Source organism: Sphaerodactylus townsendi, linkage group LG05 (assembly GCF_021028975.2).
Source record: "Sphaerodactylus townsendi isolate TG3544 linkage group LG05, MPM_Stown_v2.3, whole genome shotgun sequence".
NCBI lineage: Eukaryota > Metazoa > Chordata > Lepidosauria > Squamata > Sphaerodactylidae > Sphaerodactylus > Sphaerodactylus townsendi.
Window position 1 is genome coordinate 98,854,753 of NC_059429.1, and position 21,508 is coordinate 98,876,260.

Consider the following 21,508-nt stretch of genomic DNA (forward strand, 5'->3'; position numbering starts at 1 on the left):
AATTGCCTGCACCTTGGAGTTTCCCAAACTGTTGGTTTTGGGGAACTTCAATGCCCATGTGGGTGATGCTGCCTCCAATCAAGTCTCCGATCTGGTGTCTTCCGTGGTGGCACTAGACTCTCCCAGTTGTATCACACCCCACACTTGGATTTAATTTTCGTGGCAGGTGTAGAAGTAGAGCTGATTACTGTGATTCAGATGCTTTGAAAGCTCTCTTAGGAATCAAAGACATATTAATCAAAGACATCTTAGGAATCAAAAACATCTTAGGCAGCAGCATTTGACTTGGTTGACCATGATATCTTGGCCAATTGCCTTGCCAAATGTAGGGGTTTGTAGCCTTGCAATGGGTACACTCCTTTCTTCTTGGTACAGCAAGTGTCAGCTCTTCAGCCATTGATGAGATTGCTCCACATCACACTCTTCACTCCCACACCAAAATAGCCTTGTGGCCAAATCTGATGCGGTGAATGAATGAGAGGCCCCTCAACTGTCTTCAAGTCCTACACGGGACCATTTTGATTGGCTTTCTGAGGATGAAGTGGACAGGGTCTTGAAGGTTGTCATACCCACCACATGCCTCTTGGACCCCTTCCATCTTGGTGAAAGCCAGTGGGGATGAGGTCTGGATTCTCCGATGGAGTGATATTAATATGTCTTTGAGTATTGAGCAAAGCGACTGAAAGAGGCAATGGTGAGGCAGCTTCTTAAGAAACCATCTTTAGATTCTTAGGATACAGCCCACTACTACCTAGTGTCTCATCTATCTTTTCTGGGAAAGGTAGTTGAGGGAGCAGTTGCTAACAACTCCAGACTTATTTGGAGGAATCTTCTATCCTGGACTCATTCTAGTCCAGCTTCCTCCCTGGCCTTGGGACGTATATAGCTTTGGCCACCCTGATGAACGATCACCGGAGGCACCTAGACTGAGGTGGGTTGGCATTGCTGTTAGACCTGGCAGCAGCATTTGACTTGGTTGACCATGATATCTTGGCCAATTGCCTTGCCAAACATGGGGATTTGTAGGCTAGCCTTGCAATGGGTACACTCCTTTCTTCTTGGTACAGCAAGTGTCAGCTCTTCAGTCATGAAATAATTAATGATGTGGTTTGTAAGTAAATATTAGCTAGATTAGCATAGTCAATAGGGCATCAAGTAACTAGGTGTCTGCATTAATAAAGTGATCCATAGGTAACGTGTTTTGAAGCATGTAGGCACTTTGGGAGGTTGTTGTAAACTTGCTTCGTTCTCAGTCAGTGTGCAGGTTACACCTTCTCACAACCTACGCACAATGTAGCTCAGCTTCAAGATGACTTATTGTTTTTTTCTACCATGTTACCCTTCCCTTCTATTTTCTCAGTAAACTTTATTTAAGCTAATCAGCAGTGTCTGTGATTATTACTCTGCTAATTATTTCATATTTTTACACCAACATTTTTCCAAGGTCAGGGACAGAGAGTTGCAATTAGTGAGAGAACCTCCACCCATCAAATGATGGTCTGTGGGTCCCTCAGGGAGCAATCCTCTTGCCTAAGTTATTTAACATATATATGCAGCTCCTCACTAGGTTAATTCAGAGGTTTCGATTCATCAATATGCAGATGAAAGCCAGCTGTATTTGTTAATGGATGCTCATCCAGACTCTGCCCCAGATACTCTGGTCAGCTGCTTGGGGGCTGTAGTGGATTGGTTGAAAGAAAGCTGCTTGAAACTGAATCAAATGAAGATGGAGGTTCTCTGGCTGGGGCAGCAGGGCAGGGGACAGGCTTGTTGGTTGCCAGCTCTCGATGGAGTGCACCTTCTCATTGCACAAACCATGAAGAGCCTAGGTATATGCCTAGATTCCTCCCTATCGATGGAGGTCCAGAAAAGACATGTTGCGCACACAGCTTTTCATGCTGGGTAAAATAGCTGTTGCCTTATCTGTGTCAGGCTGACCTAGCCACAGTAATCCATGCAACTGTCACTTCTTGATTAGATTACTGCAACTCACTCTATGCAGGGATTCCTTTGGATTTAATCCAGAAACTCCAACTGGTAAAAAAAGGCAGCAGCACAGGTCCTAATGGGAACTCCATGACGTGCACATAATCATCCAGTGCTACATCAACTGCATTGGCTCCAGGTGGAGTACCCAGTTAGATTCAAGGTTTTGGCAGTGGCGTAGCTGCCAGGGGATATCCAGGGACAAACACCCCGGGCGCTCCCCTGGGAGTCATGTGGGGCGGGGGCGAAAAAATCACCCCACAATTCCAAGAAGGAGGAAGAGCATGGCTGGGCCTCAGCACCGCATGAGTGCGCTGCCTGGGCCAAACCTGGGATGCTTCCTTGGCTGGCCTTCAGCTGGAGGATGGAGCACCCCTCTCTCCCTGAGAGAGACCCTCTCAGAGAGAGAGGCACACTTGGAAAGACAGCACTCCTTACTTTGTGGTGAAGGTGGTGTATTTGCCTGGGGTTGTTTTTTGTGAAAGTATTTATATCCCATATTTTGACCTTTAAGGTTAACCAGCGTTCAGAAAAGAGTGGACTGTGCTAAGACATTAGTATTGAAATCAAAATTTTGTCTGATTCTGAGTGATAGTATCGGAGTGTGTTTATCTGCTTCTGATTAAGTACATTTAATATTTACACATTGATTTGTACTGTTAAAATATTGTACCGCCATGAGTCCTTCAGAACAGCTTGCAATACAAATACATCCCACAAATTGCATACAGAATGATGACCCTTGTCCCTTGAACCAGTAGATGAGCCTGCATTTTAGCGCCCACCACAAGGGGGCGCCCTGGGCAAGTACTCATTTTGCCCAATGGCAGGTACGCCACTGCTTTGGGTAGGCAGGTAGAAAGTAAATTTGATTTCATGTTTGTTCTATACTTTATATTCTAGGAATTACTGATCTATTTTAAAAGGCCTTAAAAAGCCTTCCAGTGGCCTGGCAGAAAAAATGCTGGGAAAACTGCACCTGCAAGGTGTTTACATGAAAATGGTGCTGGTATAGGGAGAACCTTTAGCAGGTCAAGAAAATAGGTTTACTCCTTCCAGAGGGCAAGTTAACATGCTTGGATCATGTTATTTCCAAAAAGGATTGGAATAAGGCAAGTATGGGAAATAATGTATTGTGGATGGGGAAAAACTGGAAACAGGACAGTTAAAGTACAATGTCACATGGATGCTTTCCTTCCAAAAAGTGTTCAAGTTTATAAACCAAGGTGTAGGGTGGGGGAATCACTATGTGGAAGCATCTTGAATTTGTAACTTAAGTGCCTGAAAATCATGTGGGTAGAGTAAAAACAAATACTGCCAAATCTAAAGCAAAACACAACAACCATTTTTCCATAATTTCATAGGCATTGTTAGCTGTGTAGTCACCTACAGAAGAAAAGACTACCATTTCTTACTACAGTTGCAACTAGAAAAGAAAATCTTTAATTGAAAAGCGCAATGATGGAGCCAGATATGTCTAATCAAAAGCAGATTCCTCATGGGCCAAAAACAGTAGTGTGAAAACTGTGTAAAATGGTTTAAAACAGTGTAAAAGGATTTACACCATTTTCACACTGCTGTTTTTGGCCCATGCGGAATCCGCCAAAGTCAGTATTGTCACTCTCTGTTTATTTCCAAAGGCTACAATCCTATGCTTGCTTAGCTTGGACTGACTAATAAGTATTGTGTGCAGGCTGTAATGTTTCCCTGTTCCAGGGTTTCTGCACTTGCTTTCCTCACTAAGAATGTGTTAAGTATTTAGTCATGGATAGGCTCTGCGCTGCACCTCTGAGGGATGGTCAGGGTTAACAGCTAAGTGGGAAAGAACATTTGCTGGTACAGTGAATAATATATGAAGAATGCTAGAGAGATGCCTATTGTTCCTGTACAAAACATCTTGCACTTCACAAACACTGGCATTTTCCTGTTCTACACTAGGAAGGCTAGAAAGAAGAGCCACTGATGGGAAAAGGAGAGTATCAACTACCTTTGAGAATCCTGGATCTTTGTACTGTTGTGTACGGGTGGGAAGGGTGCTCTCAAAGGTTCATGAATCTTGGAAGAGGTTCTTGTCCTTTTGCCTAGGTTATTGCCTTTAACTGAAGTATCCAAGAGTTTTGTTTAAAGACGGCTTTCTTTGGAATGTCTAGCTTCTTTGTCGAATCTTGGGTTCCTTCCTTTGCTACTACCCCTTTTGGCCTCCTGAACACTTACACTCTTGAGAAGAAAACACATTGGATGAAGAAGTTGAAAGGTAGGCTTTTCATAGCTGGGATAAAAGCTTTGGTTGCTACACATTAGTGATTTAATCTGCAACGACCACTCTTGTTTTCTGGACTATCCCAATAGTTTGTTTTACTGCATTTCCCCCCAGACCTCTTTTGTGGTGATCCCACCCTCATTATTAAATACATTTGCAGCACCGACCACCAGAATGCGGGCTGTTAAAGTGCTACTAAGGTATTCAATGGCTGCTGTGCCTTTAAATCCTTTTGTTGTCTGAGGTTTTTGTAACATTTCTGATATTACTTCTTCAGTTGAGTATCTGGTGCCCCAGCATTCCAGAACAGATCCTTTACCTGGATAGGGCTAGTTTTCTGTTTTCAGCAAATGGGACTCTCCCCACCACCCCCCCAAAAAATGTTCCTAATTGTATTTGAAGCACAGTTGTGAAAAGTAAACATATGAACAGACATTGCAGCCTGATCAAGTATGGTAAATGAAGCCTCCCCTTTCCTGGCAAGGAATTGCTACCAAGAGAACCGGAATACACTAATGACGCAGCACAGAGAATTAGAGGCTGCTATGAAACAGAGGCAAAGAGACATAAAGGGTGTGGGGGTGGGAATGGCTTTTCTTACTGCACCCTTTTAAATGCTTCTTGCCTCTCTCTCCCTGGTGCTTGACTGATTACTTCTTGAATTTATTCTTAATCAGTTCCCTTTCTGAGGGTGGGGGTGGAGAAGAGGAAGTGTCAATTATTTAATTTTTCTCAACAGCAACCTGTGCTCTTTTTTTTTTTGCTGTTCATTATTTTAATTTCATGATTGTATCATTATGAGTATTTTTTAAAAGTGAATGATCACACTTGTTGCAAAGGAGAAAAGGAGTACTTAAAGCTACCCCCTTACTATAGCAGCAAGAATTATCATGAAGTAATTAATTAACTGTGCTACAAAGTTATCATAAATTATGAAGTGAAGATTGTGGGAGGAGCAGAAGTCTGCTGAACCAAGCTTAATATGAAGTATGGTAGGCATTGCCAGATTTTTTTTTTACAAGGAAATATAGCACTTTCATAAGTGCTGTGTGAAACTCCCATTTTAATTCTGCTTGCAACTGGAGGCAAAAAGGAAGTCCTCAGCAGCACATTATAGTCATTGTATGGAACTACCTTGATGCAAGGAGATTAAATACAGGAGCTCTCTTCTTTTGGGGAGAAAGGTGGGATACAAACCAATTAAACAAATAAGTGTACTGATCAACCAAGTCTCACTCACCAAGTGTACTGATCAACCAAGTCTTTCCTCAAGAAGAGGAAATAAAGCATGAAATAACACAGGCTTGTTTGTGAAGCAAGGGGCAATTAAAACCCTCAGATCCCTCCATATGGAGAAGGGGGCAGCTTTGTGGGGACAGATGGACTGGGAAGCAGCAATTCCACACTTAGACGGTTGTGAACACCTCTGGTCACTGCACCTGAAAAAAAATACTGTAGAGCTTGAAAGGGTGCAAAAAAAAGTGGAATCAAAATTATCAGGGGGCTAGAACAGCTGCCTTATGAAAATTGGTTAAAAATGTGTATGGCTGTTTAGCTTAGAAAAAAAGCGAGTAAGGGGAAACATGAATGAAGTTTATAAAATTATGCATGGCATGAAGACAGGGGAGACGTTTCTCTCTCTCCTATAGCACTAGAACCTGGAGTCATCCCGCTGAAACTAAAGTGTGGGAGATTCAGGACAGACATAAGGAAGTATTTCTTCACACAGCATATGGTTAATTTGTGGAACTAACTGCCATGCCAAGATAGCTACTGATCAGGATGGATATTTACTTCCTCAGTATCAGAGACAGTATGCCTCTTTAAATCAGTTGCTGATTCATATAGGCAGGATGATGCTTTTACCATCTTCCTGTTTGTGGGCTTTCTAGAGGTAGCTGGTTATCTAGTGTGTGCACAGAATGCTGGGCTAGATCAGCCTTTGGACTGATCCAGGACGGCTCATCTTGTGTTCTTATAGTGAACTTTGGGGCTCCGTTTGGTCACACTGCAAAGAGAGACAGGATGGACCAATTTTAATGTCCCATCTTGAAACCCTAAAATCAATCATCCAAGAGTTGCCATGATTGACCAGCACAGCTGTGGTGAGAAGCTTTTATCCTGGGATAAAAACTGTTAGCTTTTATTGGCTCTTGGCATCAACAAAGGAAGTCAATGTTCAAGGCCAGTGTGTGGCAAGATCTTAGGGCAGGGAAGTCTTTGTTCAGCTCCCACCCCAAAGAAGTAGAATGTAGTGATCTTGTGCATAAGCATAGATAGCATTGTACCTTCTGCCTCATTCAACATAATTATTTGTGTTTAATAGTCTTTATGTTTGTAAAGATCTATTCTTTTGCTGAACTTAAGTGTGGCTTGACTGGTTTTGAGAACCTGACCCACAAAGCTGGCTCTTTTCCACACAATTGCAGCTGGTGTGGATGGGACATAGATAGAGGGGAAAAAAGAGGGGCTCTAGAGAGAGATAGAGAAGGAAAAAGAGGGGCTCTAGAGAGAAGAATTCCTTTTCTCTCACTTACACAATCCCCATAGGGACCAAGAGCACCAGAAATACACACAGAAGAGGGTGAGTGTTTTTTTTTTCTTGGTGGTGGTAGATTACAACTGAAGGATCTGAGTCCCAAGCCTGAAGGATTGGGGAAAGTGTGTGGGGTTTTTTTTACATCATTCAGGGGGTTATTTTAAGGAGCCATAAACCACACCCTCTTGGTTTGCCTGAGGTAGGAATGAGGTCTAGGAGGGTGATTTACTATGCTGAACACATAGGAAACAGGTTTCAGGTAATGGTTCCAGCTGTCCTTAAGGCTTCTGGCTTGTGATGTTGAAGAGAAATAAGAATGAGAGTGACCTTGTTTGTTCAGTAGTCGTGATGATGACATCTTTTCCATGTATGATCACCAAAAAAAAAAACACCTTGAGGCTAGAAAATCAATAATTTCCTCAGTAATCAAGTTAATAATCAATAACTTCCTCAATAATCAAATATGTATTTTAATTATACTATTTCAATGTAAAGCTGAAGTTACATAAATATTTTTTTTCAAAATCAGCCGTTAAATATCCAAGGTCATAATCATATATGTGATAGAATCAGATCAAGATCAAAGCAGCTTTCACAATCCAAAATACAATGAGCCAGCTTTCAAAATAGGTTCACAGTAACTGTCAAAGTCTCAAAATCTTCTTGTTTGTTAACAATATGCAATATTTTTAATCTGGGACAACAGGAAAAAAACCCACTCCTCAACAGCATCATAGAGTAAATAATATCTGTGAAAATTGCATGAAAATACTACATCCACACATCACTGAACTACAACAATTACTGGATTATGCCAGGACAGGGGTCTCCAACCTGCGGCTCCGGAGCCGCATTCGGCTCTTTCAGGCTTATACTGCGGCTCCACGTGGCCTGGAGGTCGGAGGGTAGTGTGAGTGTGTCCCTCCAGAGCAGCGCTGGAAGGAAAGGTGAGTGGAAGGCTGAACCAGAGGCAGCTCTGTGCGTGAGGGTGCTGCTTTTTGCATCCCCTCCACTCCCTTCTCCTTCCAGTGTTGCTCTGGAGGGCTGGAGGGACACACCCATGCTGCCTTCCAACCCCTGGAGGTTGGAGGGTAGCATGGGCATGTCCCTCCAGAGCAGCTGCCATCCCACCTCTGCCATCTCCAAGCCGCCATCCCCACTCTGCCCCACGGAGCAGGCAGCTGCCTGCTCAATTGGGCAGAGAGGGTTTCCCTGCCTGGCTCCTCCACCTCCTAGGGCTGGAAGGAAAGGTGAGTGGAGGGGCCAAACTGGAGCGGAGCCGCCTCTCCGGCTCGGTAGATCTTCGGGGCCATGGAAAACGGGTCCAAATGGCTCTTTGGGTGGGAAAGGTTGCTGACCCCTGTGCTAGGAGGACATGCCAATCCCATTGCATATGACTGCTGTTTCACAATACTTGTGTGGGTGGAGTCAATTACTATGAAGACATTATAGGCCTCCAGAGCTCTCTCCTCCAAAGGGAACTGACTCTGGTAGGCACCAGCCCTTGGAACTTCTCTCTGCTCAGTGAAGTGAGGCATGTGTGATCATGATGCCTGTCTTCCCAGCACTTGGCTCACTGCCTTTTACCTCTTGACTCTGAGCTTGCTGCCTCAACAAAGTCACTGAGAAGTTTGATTCACATTGAGTTGAACTTCTTCTATCCCACCCTATCCTTCGCTTGCCCAGTTGTCTCCCCTCCCTATTTTCCTTTGTCTTTTCCTCCCAATTGTGAAAGAGAGTTCTCTTTCAGGATTGTCAGTATCTTGCACAGCCTGAGCAGTCTTGAGGCCCATGTTTCTGGGAGTTGTTTATCTCCATGGTCCCTCACCTGTGAAAATCAGCCATGTCTGTTCCAACGTGTAATTAAGCAGGAAGCGCAGATAAGTAGGAATGGAAGCAACTCACAGGCTGATTTTGCACAGGCAACACAGGCTCATGGAACCCGTTCCAATTCCCTGTGCTGCTGTTTGTACGACAGCTGCAGGGGTTGCTGGGACCCTGGAGGCAGGAGGCAGCACAATTTGCATGGAAGCACTGTTTCCGTGCAAACTGTGCAGCTGAGAATCCCCCCACCTTAGAATCCACCCACCAAGAATCCGCCCCCACCTGATAATCCCCCCACCTTCCTGCATGGCATGGGAGCCGCCTATTGGAGTATCCACTCTAATGGCGGCCGCCATGGGAATCCACCATAATGGTGGATGGAAGTGGGGGGGGGGGGGATTCTAATAGTTTGCCATAATCTGTTATGATTATGTTGTTCACCGCCCAGAGCCCTTCGGGGGAGGGGCGGTATATAAAATTGATTATAAATAAATAAATAAATAAATAAATAAATAGTGTGCACAGACAAGCAGGAAGCGTTTGCAACCCGGGTTAAAGGGGAAAAGTCACTAATTGAACAATTTTCATTTAACCCAGGTTCTGGTCAATAAAATGGGTTAGATGCATTTTGGGGGCAAGTTCTGTGGGAACTCCCTACCCCTAAATGCTTTTAAAAAGTCTCTCAACCCGTTTTACTTGGCCCGTGCAGAATCACACACAGCATGCCTACCATGGCTTTTCTGAGCCATGTTTTCTGTTTCTCAGTTAGGTTCCCACCCCATATTTCAGGACAATGAGCAAATTCATTGTGGTTGGGAGGAGGTTCCTTCTTTGAAATCTCAGCTGCAGAGATTGGAGGATGGGAAAACCATGAGCCTCCCTGGAGTGCAGGCCTTGTGTCAGCACTGGAGGTGGGTGGGGTCAGGTGGCTGTGAATTTCCTTCATTGTGCAAAGGTTGGACAAAAGGGGAAACAAATCCTTGGGATCCCTTCCAATTCTATGTTTCTAACAGAGCCACAGAACATTTCAACATCACCCTGGGGGCAATTATTAACAAGTATGTGGCTGAGCGATCTAATGACTGGGACATAAATCTGTTTTTGCATACCTGGGAGTGAAACAAAGTAGTTTGTGGTTCAGTCTTCTGAGAGGACGTATGATCAGCAGGTAAGGAGATCCCTGGAAGTGGTTAGAGTGCTGTGGGAAGGGGAATCGGCATCCTGGCCCATAATCATTGTGGACTAAGTAAACAAACTCAGGGAAATACTCACTTTGGTTCATGAGAATTTAGCTCAAGTTCAGCTCACACTGAAGTTGTGATATGATTAAAAAATGCATGCCTGAGTAAATGTAAGAAAGAAGATTTAGTTGTCAGGTGCTTGGGAAGGGCTGTTTTCACTCAAGCAAAGGACGTTGGATTATCTGGTCTCAGGTTCTGATTCAGAAGTCAAAGCCTTGCCTGCATCATGTCAACATGGCTCAAGCATTTCTACCCCTGGGAGACCAGGTAAGAAGAACCAGGAAGGGGAAGGATTTGACAGACCAGTCTGAAGAACAAATTTGAAATGCTGACAGGCCAGGAAGTGAACTGGTGGGGGAGTTAACCCTGTAATTGCTGATCCTTGTACCTTTGCAGAAACCCAACACTATGAATGTACACTCTGCTTATGCCCAGTGGCTATGTGTCATTGTGATTAGTAACACTGTGTGCAACATAGTAAATCATTGTAGGATAAATTCTTACTATGGGAGAGATGAAAGAGTTGGGGTGTGTGTGTGAGAGAGAGCATTGTGAAATGTTTCTTGTTGTCAAGTTGGTGCACCTGTGCATGTTGCTATGCAGTCAACAGCCAAGGATGGGTCAGATGTTCAAGGACAGGAAGTTCACCTAGCTACTAACCTTTTCCATGTTCTTTTATTTGCTCAGATATATTTTAAGACTGCCCTGTACTCATTCTTTGAGCTGTGCCTCATAGAACCACAAATGTTTTGTTAAGAAGTATTGCATAGATCCTTCACTCACAAATGCTACTATAAATCCCTAGGTGTTGTACCCTCCATGACACTGGGGATGGGAAGCAATTAACAAAAAGAAGGTAGAAGTGGTGGCAGGCTAGTGCTCCTGAAGGAGAATCCCAACATCTTTCTTAACAGGAACTGAACAAAGAGGCACCTTTCTGTCCCAGCCTTTCAACAAGGCTTCATGCCAGTGAGAAGATCTCGTGGGGAGGGACTGGGAAGAAAGGCTGCAAGCCGCTATAGAATGAAACTAGGAAGTGTGCAGTGTAATCCTATGCAGAGTTCTTCCAGTCTTAGCCTACTGACCGCTGTGGACTTGGACTGGGGTAAGTCTGCATAGGATTGCCTTGCTGGTCTAGTTTTATCAGTATTTGTTACAGAATGGTGCCTCTTAGGAAGGACACAAACATCTCGGTGAAAGCTCTTCCATTTTCCTCTGCTTTAATCTTAAAATGCTGGCAAGCACAACTGAGTCAGGTTTTTGAATGATTGTACAGAGGATACAAAAGGAACTGAGTGATGCAAACTGGTTGTTTTGCAGAACAGATAGGAACCAAATGGTGACAGAGTTGCTAAAATGCTTTTTTGAAAACTGACAGTGTGGTTGCTCTGTACTGATACATTTCTGGTTCCTAAGATTGCATTCAAATAGGACAATTGCCAGTAGGTGGTTAACACAACATTTTGTGTTTCTTCATATGCAGATCATTGGAAATACTGAATTGTTCATTTACTTTGAGGTCAGAATAATAATATCTTGGAGTTGGAAGGAATCCCCAGTGTAGTCCATTCCAAGTATTTCTATTCTAGGTCAGTTTATATATTTAACCGCATTGTGATAAAGCATTTCCCTGATTGTACTACTTCAGGCTTTATTTATATTTCTTCCATAAGGTACAGTTCCTCTATACAGAGAAATAGTACATCAGGAAGGAAACTCTGCTGAATTCCTTCTTCCTGCCAGATGACTTGTGTTTGTGCAGGGCGTTTTCTTCAGGAGAAAGAGACTGAAATAAAGATTTGCTACTTGTAGCTAATTTTAGGAAAGGTTTTACTATTGGAGGCCCAGCTTCTGCTTGTCTTGCCATATGTGGCTCCCCAGAGTGTCACTGGTAATTTATGCACTTGTGGTCTCCTTTATATCTATATATATAAAAATGGAACCATGCGTTTGTTGCTTCGAGAATAACCCCGCACCTGCTGGCCCAAACGCTCTGAAAATTTCACAGACACTTACTCATTCCCCCGACTGTGTTCTTACATACCTCCCGCTGTCAGACAACACACCTGAGCCAGGTAAAACATCTTTTTCCTGGCGCACCAGGCCATGAAGCTGCCTCTGTGTAACTGTCACCCTTAGAATGTCCGTGCCCTTAGAATGTTCGCTCAGATAGCCAGATATGAGCAGGGAAAACAGTACATAGGCAATAAGTCAAGTAGACTTGAAACACATACACACGTTGCCATGTGAGATGTCAGGTGGGGTTCCCCCCTCACACACAGGTACCTTTCACTCTCTGTGCCTCACCCACTAATACCACACAACACACCTACTCTCATACACATTCAGCGGAGGGAGAGGGAAGGGACGGAGGGGGAGGCATGCAAGGGAAGAGAAGTGAGGGAGGGGACAGAGAGTGAGGGGTGGCATGCAAGGGAGGGGAGGGAGTGGGCCCAGCATCTGGATATGCCCCAGCCACCCTAGCAGAGGGAGACGGAAGTGAGGGAGGGGGAGGGGTGGCATGCAAGGGAAGAGAGGGTGGAAGGGACAGAGGGGGAGGCATGTAAGGGAAGAGAAGTTAGGGAGGGGAGAGAGTGAGGGATGGCATGCAAGGGAGGGGAGAGAGGGGGCCCAGCATCTGGATATGACCCATCCACTCTAGCAAAGGGAAAGGGGAGGGAGGTAGTGGGAGGGGTGCCATGCAAGGGAACAGAAGTGAGGGAGGGGAGAGAGTGAGAGATGGCATGCAAGGGAGGGGAGAGAGGGGGCCCAGCATCTGGATATGACCCACCCACTCTAGCAAAGGGAAAGGGGAGGGAGGTAGGGGGAGGGGTGCCATGCAAGGGAACAGAAGTGAGGGAGGATGCGGTCATACACATCAATGACATCACACAGTATCAGCCTGCGTGTTTCCATGAGCCCATACTGCTGGCCTCTGCAATTGATTTGCTCCTACTGTTCCTTTCCCATTTCACCACAATAAGCCACAGCAACGCGTAGCCAGGCCACACTAGTTGAGCATAAATTCCCTGGAGGTTGGATTCTTGGTTACCACACATTTTCCCCTGTTTGGAATTTACTGCACTTTTAGATCAGAAAATCCCACTAGCTTACAAAAGTTTTCAAAGTGCGACTTTTTCTCTCCCCTTGCAAGGAAAGCAAAGGAGATCGTTATGCATTAGGTTTTCTTTGGGGTTTCTCACTCCTTTTCAACTTCCCCAAACCACATCATAGCAGTTCCTCCCACTCTTTGGGTCACCATTTCAGAACAATGAGAAGGGCTTTTTGTAGTCTTGCTGCTGTGATAGATCCAGTGAAATTAATATGAAATTGACCTCGTCTAGTGAAGTAATGCTAGAGTAAAGATAGCAACCGAAAAAGAAAGGCAGCAGGGAACCTCCCCAAATGAAGGCTGCTTGAAAACAACAAGGGAATGGTGGGCAGATGAAATAGCTGATCAGCCTGGCTAGGGACACTTTTGCTTGTGCAAAAAAAAAAACACAACAACCCAAAAAAGTGAGAAAGCCCCACTTCAAATCAAACAGCTGCAGGGTAAGTAATGCTTACACAATCACTCTGGGAGTTGGCCCAGCACGTATGGAAAAGCCAGCCTCTGTGGGCAGTTTTCTAGGCTCAGAATTGGAGCACTGGGGCACTTCCATCTGTGACTGACTTACAGCATGTGGCAGTGGAATGCTGAAGAAAGTTGTGGGGGATATGGGCCTTTAATGGGACCTAGATGGGTCCAGCGATGCAGTAGCAGAGGAGTCCAGCAGGATCATCACACTGGCACACCTGTGAGTACGTTATGGGACCAAGGAGAGGATGCTTCTTGACCACATGGAGTCTATCTTTGGTACTGGTAAGGGCAGTCAAGGCAAATCCATCCATGCTTCCGGACAGCGTACTGGAGTAGGAAGTATGAGGCCAAGGTGGTTCCACCCACTATGTGGCCTACTTACTTGGTGTGCCTAGCTGGGGGCCCCTCTATTTTTATGTGTGCTTGGCCATGTGGCATGACATTCTGACCTTTGGGAACCCCAATATCCTGGTGATGGGGCCTTCCATCCTTGTGAGGAGCTGTGCCACCCGGGATACTTGGACTGTGCATGTCAGCAAAGGATACAAGCCTCCAGGATTCCTTGGAATTGCAGCTCATCTTGAGACCACAGAGATCAGTTCTTCTGGAGAAAATGAATGTTTTGGAGGGTGTACTCTGGCGTGCTTCCTATCCTCCCCAGCCTCCATCCCCAAATCTCCAGGCGTTTCCCAACCTGGATCTGATAACCCTACCCTGGTGGCCAGGGAGACCTGACAATCCTAATGTCAGTAGCATAGCTGTCATGTGGACAAATACTTATTTAGCAGAGTTAATGCAATAAGGAGGCAGACATAGTTGCTTTACTGAAATATATATAGTTTACGTACTAACAAGGGGAAAAGGTAACTTGGAAGAAAAACAAGAAACATCTTTCTAACTAGCTAGCTCCAACAGCCAGCTTGCTGCTTATACTATTACATGGCTACTACTGAGCGACTGACCATATGCAGAGTGCAACAAAGAACATATATCTAAAGCCTATGTGCAGACCTGCATGTAGTCCACCCAACCAATAGGTATCAATTACCTGGTCACTGACTTCTGACCTCACTAACTAATTAGCATGCAACAAATAACTCCTTCATTACTGGATTGTATGACTGGCACTTGCCAAATCCCAGCAATAGCCTTGAACTCTATAGGGAGAGACATGAGCCTGAGTAGCCAGTAACTTGCCAATAGGAATTATAATGGCGTTCCTCCCATTGGGCAAAATGGACAGTTGCCCAGGGCGCACCCTTGTTGTGGGCGCCAAAAATGCAGGTTCGATTGTGGATTTTTATGTATTTTTAGTGTTTTTCGGTTTTTGGCCTGCAGGGGGCACAGTTTTTAGGCTAGCAGCACCAAACTTTCAGGGATTGTTTGGGAGACTCTCCTGATGATACCACCCAGGTTTGGTGATGTTTGGTCCAGGAGATCCAAAGCTATGGACTCCCAAAAGGGGTGCCCCCATCCCCTATTGTTTCCAATGGGAGCTAATGGAAGATGGGGGCTAAAGCTGCACAGGCCAAATCGTCACCATGGGAGGTAGAATTCACCCAAAAAATGGCCACTACAGGAAGCAGAGTCACACACACTCATGCAGGAAGCCCAAGTGCCAGGGACCAGAAAGAATAATTTATTTTTTAAAAAAAAACAAGCACTGAGAAACAGGAGTGAAAGATTGAATGAAGGCAACAATGTAGTGACATTAATATTTTATTTTAATCTGCACAGCCAAAAAGATCTCCAGTGGGCCATCAAAAAGCCTTGCTGGGCCAGAGCCTCACCTAGACTCACCCACTTTCTGAAAATACTTGGCAGAGGGCAGAAGAAGTTATTGATGGACCCCTCCCGAAGGAATAAAGTTTACACAGGAGTTACTACTTTAGAAAAGGAATGGATTGTTAAGAAGCTGAGAAAAGGAAGAATGAGCAAAGTGGTTTTGGCAGTTTGATTTGTGATTAAGTCGTTAGACTTAACAGTGTCATGGGTAAAGCATTATTGGTGTGTATTGGGACATTGAATAATGTTTTTTCCATTTTTTTCCTGCTGACAGGGTAAACACAGAGAGCCTGTGGAGTCACTAGCCTCCTGCAGGAAGGAATCCTTCCCAAAGTGCCATGCGATGCTTCCTGAGGCGTTCACTTATAGCAGCCATATTTATCTTTGTGTTTCTGCTCATCAGTCTGGCTGTTTGGACACAAAATGACCTTGAGATGGTGAGCACAGTGGGTACACGTGTTCTAAAAATTAGAAGGAGCATGGACTTTTCCCTTTATTTGCCAATTATACACTGCTGCTCTGCCCTGCAGCAAAGGAACATTTCTTTCAGCGCAGAGATTTCTGTACTGACACGCTCTGTGTTATAGCGCTGCAGATCTCCAAAGCCCCATGGTTAGTGAGAGCATGGAACTCCCAATGTTTTACCTCACTTTGGGGTTTCTGCTCCTTCTGGTCTTCCCCTGCCCCACACTCTTTGCAGACATTTCCAGGTGATCTTCTACCAACTTTTGTGAAAAGCACAGAAATATCGACATAAAAAATTTAAGGGCTATAAAAACAAGGTCAGCAATCTTGCGATGACCAGGAGTAGCCCAGAAGTGGGGGCAGACAAACCATGCAGCAGGCAGTGGCGCACCTCCTCACATTTAAACAGAGAAACACAAGGCAACCACACGATGACCCCACTGCGCAGTGAAGAACCCTGAGGAAAACACTCCATGCATAGTGGGCCTTGGACTACTTTGGAGCAGTTTTCCCAAATTATCATCAGGAAACAGGCTTTGCTGTAGAATTGAGGCAGGCAGTAGCAGATCTCTTCTGCACCACTCTTTAGCCTTGAAACTCCCAGAGTCATCATATGTCATCTGGGACATGATGGCAAAAATAAGGACGGAAGTAAATTCTTCCTGTCAGTTTGTCATATCCTCCATTTTGGGGCCCAGAAATGGAACAAGATGTTTTGAATTAAGCCAAAAAACAAATGGAACTCCAATGATGGTAAACATATAATAAATGTATATTTGTTAATTTGTTTCCCTTGATTACTGCCTTCAAGCCTGTTACCTCAGGTAGGTTCAGCCTGGTTGGGCCCATGCTTCTTTCTTCAGGCACTTCTCCCTGGCCACATTACTGACAGGATGAAAGTTTGTTTCAAAACGCGAACAGTGAAATTACACAGACATCAGCAGTTTCAAAACATCTTTGCTTCTGGTTTGGTCATTTGTATTACGCTACGACATGATCCTGCTCCTTTTGAAGCAAGGGCTGTCTCTCAACTGTTTTGAGCTACAGGTTCCATGGGAAGTAGATAAAGTTTCTAACCATTCCTCTTTGTGCTGTGAGTCCACAGGAGAAAACCCAGCATTGGGCCCAAGGTATTGGACTACAACAACTTCAAGCTGACTGGAACCTGCGTAGCCTTCAAAATCTAACCAATGCCACCAATGTCTTGAGCATCTCTTATCATTATCTTGCCGGCATTCCCCCTCTCCAGAAAAGTGAGTACCACATACCTCCAACAGGTGTGCCAAACAGAATCAAAACATTGCCAGATGTCCACAGTAAGTCACTTAAAAGTGCAAAGAGATTTTATTTCCAACGTCAGTTTTATCAGCTATTATCCTACCCCTCCTCCATGGAGTTCAGGCTACATGAACACAAAAATTCATCCCATGGTTCTTCACTGAGGCACGTTTGGTTGAAGATTCATGACAGTCTGCAGACATTTGCAGGCACTCTTTGAACTTCATGCCTGTGCAGCGATTGGTTTATATATTTATTTAGACATTTATACCCCACTTTTCTCCCCAGTAGGGGTCTCTTCTTCATTTTATCCTTGTAGCAACCATCCTATGCTGAGAGTACATGAGTGGCCCCAGATTACCCTGCAGATTTCCATGGCAGAGTGGGGATTCAAGCTTGGGTCTCCCCGTCTGACATTCTAGCCACCTCCCCTTGCTGGATCAAGATCTGCCTACTCTAAATTCAGTACCACTGAGTCACACTGGCTCTTTAGGGAAGTCCAATCACACAAAAAGGATTGTGGAACAGAATACTTGCTAGGATTTCATCCTTTACTCACCACACAGTTGCAAACTGGGGTGAGAGTAACATTAACCTTTTACCAATCCTGGCTCTTGCAAGGACTCAAAGCAGATGGGACTAGGAGGTACAACATCGTCACTTCCTTAGCAGCACTCTGTGCCTGTTGTACCAGCTTATTTGCCGAACAGGTTGCAGAGAGATCTCTGCAGAAGAGCTGTGTTTCTTCCTCTTCATTCTAGGGCTGGTGTATAACAACAAAAACCCTTGTGGCTGCTACCAGTGGTAGAACAACATTTTCTCTGTTGGCTTTACACTGCCACCCAGTGGAATGATAAGGCAGATACATTTCCACAGTTTTTCTTCTCTCCTGTGTCCAATGAACAAGGGATGAATGAGGGAGATTCTGCTGCTCTTTCTACCCATCTTTTTCTTCCTGCAGCTCCAAAATCAGTTGCTGCTTTCCCAGTCCATTGGTGTAGCAAGCAGGTTTCTTGTTTCATCACATCGCAGAGGTGGGTAAAGGGTGTGGGATGGAACTGGTAGAAAAACAGGGCATGAGTCACAGCAGCCATATATTTTCCTGCTGCCTCAGAATGTTTAGAGACAAGTAGGATCTCTCTTTGAGTTATAATCTAGCAGCAACAGTCAGGAACATACAGCATCACCACTGCACTATAAAGGCATGCTGGTTGCTAACCTGTCTTCACAGCAAATGAGAAGTACAGTAGGCTGCCCTGTCAATTTGCTTACCCCACCCCTTTTTAAGGAATTTAAGACAGTGGTTGCCCTACATCTTGTAGCAGAGAATCCCATAAGTCAGTTATGCATTGTGTGAAGTACACCTTCATTTTTCGGTCCTGATTCCATCAGTTTCATTGAGAGACCATGAGTTCTAGGCAGATCTGCAAAAAGGCAAAAATAAAAAATAAAACTGAAGTAATATGACTGTTACTATAATTGTTAAGCTGCCTTGGATTAATACACTATATCCTTTTGGCTGTATGTTTCAGAGTTTCTGACGATAGGGCTGTGTTCTGTAAAACGGAAGAAAGGGAACTACCTCCTCGAGACACTGAGGTCCATCTTTGAACAGTCAACACATGAAGAGCTGAGTAAAATGGTAGTAGTGGTACATCTAGCTGATCCAGACCAGGAGTGGAATGTTCAGGTTGTGGCAAATATTGCCAAGAGATTTGCTCATCAAATCCTGCTGGGCTGCCTGCTAATTATACATGCCCCCCAGGAATACTATCCTTCCTTAGAAGGTTTAAAGCAGAATTACAATGATGCTACAGAACGGGTAAAATTCAGATCAAAGCAGAATGTAGACTATGCCTACCTCATGAACTTTGCAGCCAACCTCTCCACCTACTATCTCATGATTGAGGATGATGTCCGCTGTACCAAAAACTTCTTCTCGGCCATCAGAAGGGTGCTAGAATCTCAGAAGGGCTCCTACTGGGTCACCTTGGAATTTTCCAAGCTTGGCTACATTGGCAAACTCTACCACTCTAGTGACCTTCCCCAGCTTTCTCGGTTCCTCTTGCTCTTTTACCAAGAAATGCCATGTGACTGGCTTCTAGGATACTTTCGACTTCTCCTTACCCAAAAGAAGGTGATTCGTTTCAAGCCATCCCTTTTTCAGCACATTGGTCTCTACTCTTCCTTCCAAGGCACAGAAAACAAACTGAAAGATGAAGACTTTGAAGAGAATCCTGCTGCACTTCCTGACAATCCCCCTGCAGAAATGATAACAAATATTGTCACTTTTGAGAATTACTTACCAAATAAGGCCTACAGCAATGCAGAGGAGTACTTTTGGGGCAAGGCCCCCTCAGCTGGAAACTCATTCACTGTTGTCTTCAAGCAACCTGCACGTATCTTTCGTATTCAGATCCAAACAGGGTCTGAAAAACGTCATGAAGACTATCTCCAGGCAGGGCTTGTTGAGTTGGGCACCCAGAAGAAAAGGGATGGCACAGGTTGTAACGTGTACACTTCTATTGGACTCTTTGAGAAAGGAAACTTTAACAGACAGGGCCTGCAGAACAGCACAGCCTTTGCACCTGAATGTATACGCATTGTTGTGACTCAGGATCAGAGTGAATGGCTGATCATACGCAGCATAAGTGTCTGGACAAAGCCCAGTCCCTGAATGAACTCTGTCCTGGATCAAGGACTTTCTAGGTATCCATTGGGGACAGTGGGGTACCACTAATGGAGACATAGGGTATCCCCTGTCCCTGGGCGCCCACCATTTCATCACGTGGAGGGGAGGGGCGCCTGACACCGGCTGGCTCCCGGCACCCAGCCTCTCCTGGGACATGGTGACCCAGCCGGTGCCTGGCAGCTATCCCCATGCTGGGGCATTGCTTGCTGGCCGAGCTGTCGTCACAGCTGCAGGTAGCCCCCCCCCCCCCCCGCAAACACTTCCGTCCCCTGCATCCAGGCAGGTGGAGGGATTGGGGCAGGCTCCGAGCTCTCAAAGTCACCTTGCTGCAGGCAACTGCCTGGGCGAAGCGGGCAGAAGAAAACGACTGTGGGGCTCCAAGGATGGCAGCTGATTGAAGGCGGGGGCATCTTACTGGGCAAGGCCTCCATAGTGCAGGGGGTGCTCCCGGAAGGATCAGCAGGCCTCAGGCTCAAGCCCGGCTGAGTCCTCCGGTGCTGGGACCCCTGTGGCAGAGCAGGAAGGGGCCAGCCAAAGGACCACCGACAGACCAGCTCTCTCTCGCCGGTGCATCACCTTAAGTGGGGGACTGGACGCTGGATCCCCTGCAGGGCACCCTGGCTCTAGCTTCCCACAGGGCCCCAAGGGCGGAGGGGCGCATTTCCAGGTGGGCAAGGCAGGCAGCAGACCGGCTTCCCCGGGGGAGCTGCAAGGAATTGACAGGGTTGGCACAGGAGCATCTCAGTAAGGCCCTGTGGAAAGACCCTGAGGAAGCCCAGCAGCCCTTCCACATCTGTTGTGGGCAGGTAGGCAGGCACCAAACTTCAGAGCAGCACAAGAGAACACTGTGGGGGCTTAGTGGCGGGCGGCCCCAGTAGGTGCCCAGGCCCCCTGCCCCTGAGTCCTGCCCTCCCTGCAGGCTGGCTTCTGTCCTTCCCAGGCCCTGGGAGCTGGCCTGCAGGGAGGCCAGGGGCAGGGCTTGGCGGTGGGCAGCCCAGGCAGGTGCCAGGTACCCATCCAATCTGCCCCCCCCAAACCCCTCCCTCCCCATGCCTCCCTGCTGGCTGCCATAAGTGGGGCGCAGGGGGCACCGGGAGCCTGTCATGGCCCCGAGCGCCATTTAGGCCCAGTGCCCCACTGATTGTGGAGCAAAAGGAGATTCTGCACTGTCACAATGAATGGTTATGAAACACACAATGCAAATGGTTTTGATCTATATGTGATCCAAAGCATTGGATTCTCCCATCTATGTTCTCTGACCATTTTGGCAACTTGTGGTGCCTTCAGTTGCATCTCTCAGGGAAGACTCATAGCTGAAGTCCTCTTTGTATCTGAACTGGACTTATGTTCAACTTCATTTTGCTCCCCTTTCTAGTACCATTTATATAAATGGAGCTGGGAAAATGATAGTAAGCTTGGAAGCTGGGTCAGAGTTTCAGGCCCAGTTGGTATCTCAGACTCTCTCCCATATTCTGGGCCTAACATCATTAATATCAAGCAGAAAGTGGAAGCAGGAACTGTTCCAAGTTTTGGTGTCTTTGGGAAACCAGTGCCCAAGGCACTGTTCTCCTCTGAGCACAACTAGGACCTGCACTCATGCCTTTCTTTCAGCTCACCCACATCTCCACATTCCTGTTTTCTTTCTTCCGCCACCTGTTTGTGAATCTTCCTACTAGAAGAAGAAGAAGAGTTTGGATCTATATCCCCCCTTTCTCTCCTGTAGGAGACTCAAAGGGGCTTACAATCTCCTTGCCCTTCCCCACTCACAACAAACACCCTGTGAGATAGGTGGGGCTGAGAGAGCTCCGAGAAGCTGTGACTAGCCCAAGATCACCCAGCTGGTGTGTGTGGGAGTGTA

At 45.8% G+C, this 21,508-nt stretch overlaps 1 protein-coding gene across 4 annotated transcripts in view; it reads left to right on the top strand.

The window, feature by feature from the left end:
• The window catches only part of LOC125432431 (alpha-1,6-mannosyl-glycoprotein 4-beta-N-acetylglucosaminyltransferase-like), a 38,247-nt gene extending 17,601 nt beyond the window's left edge, over window positions 1-20,646 (top strand). For 3 of the 4 annotated variants that reach the window (XM_048495936.1, XM_048495935.1, XM_048495938.1), the window contains 3 exons: window positions 15,490-15,652; window positions 16,786-16,933; window positions 18,491-20,646. In XM_048495936.1, the coding sequence (XP_048351893.1) occupies window positions 15,554-15,652; window positions 16,786-16,933; window positions 18,491-19,635 (1,392 nt within the window). In that variant the 5' untranslated portion in view covers window positions 15,490-15,553 and the 3' untranslated portion in view covers window positions 19,636-20,646. Of the gene's footprint in view, window positions 1-4,105; window positions 4,241-15,489; window positions 15,653-16,785; window positions 16,934-18,490 lie in introns of those variants that run through there. The other variant, XM_048495937.1, reaches the window with a different exon arrangement.
• The last annotated feature ends 862 nt before the right edge of the window (window positions 20,647-21,508 follow it).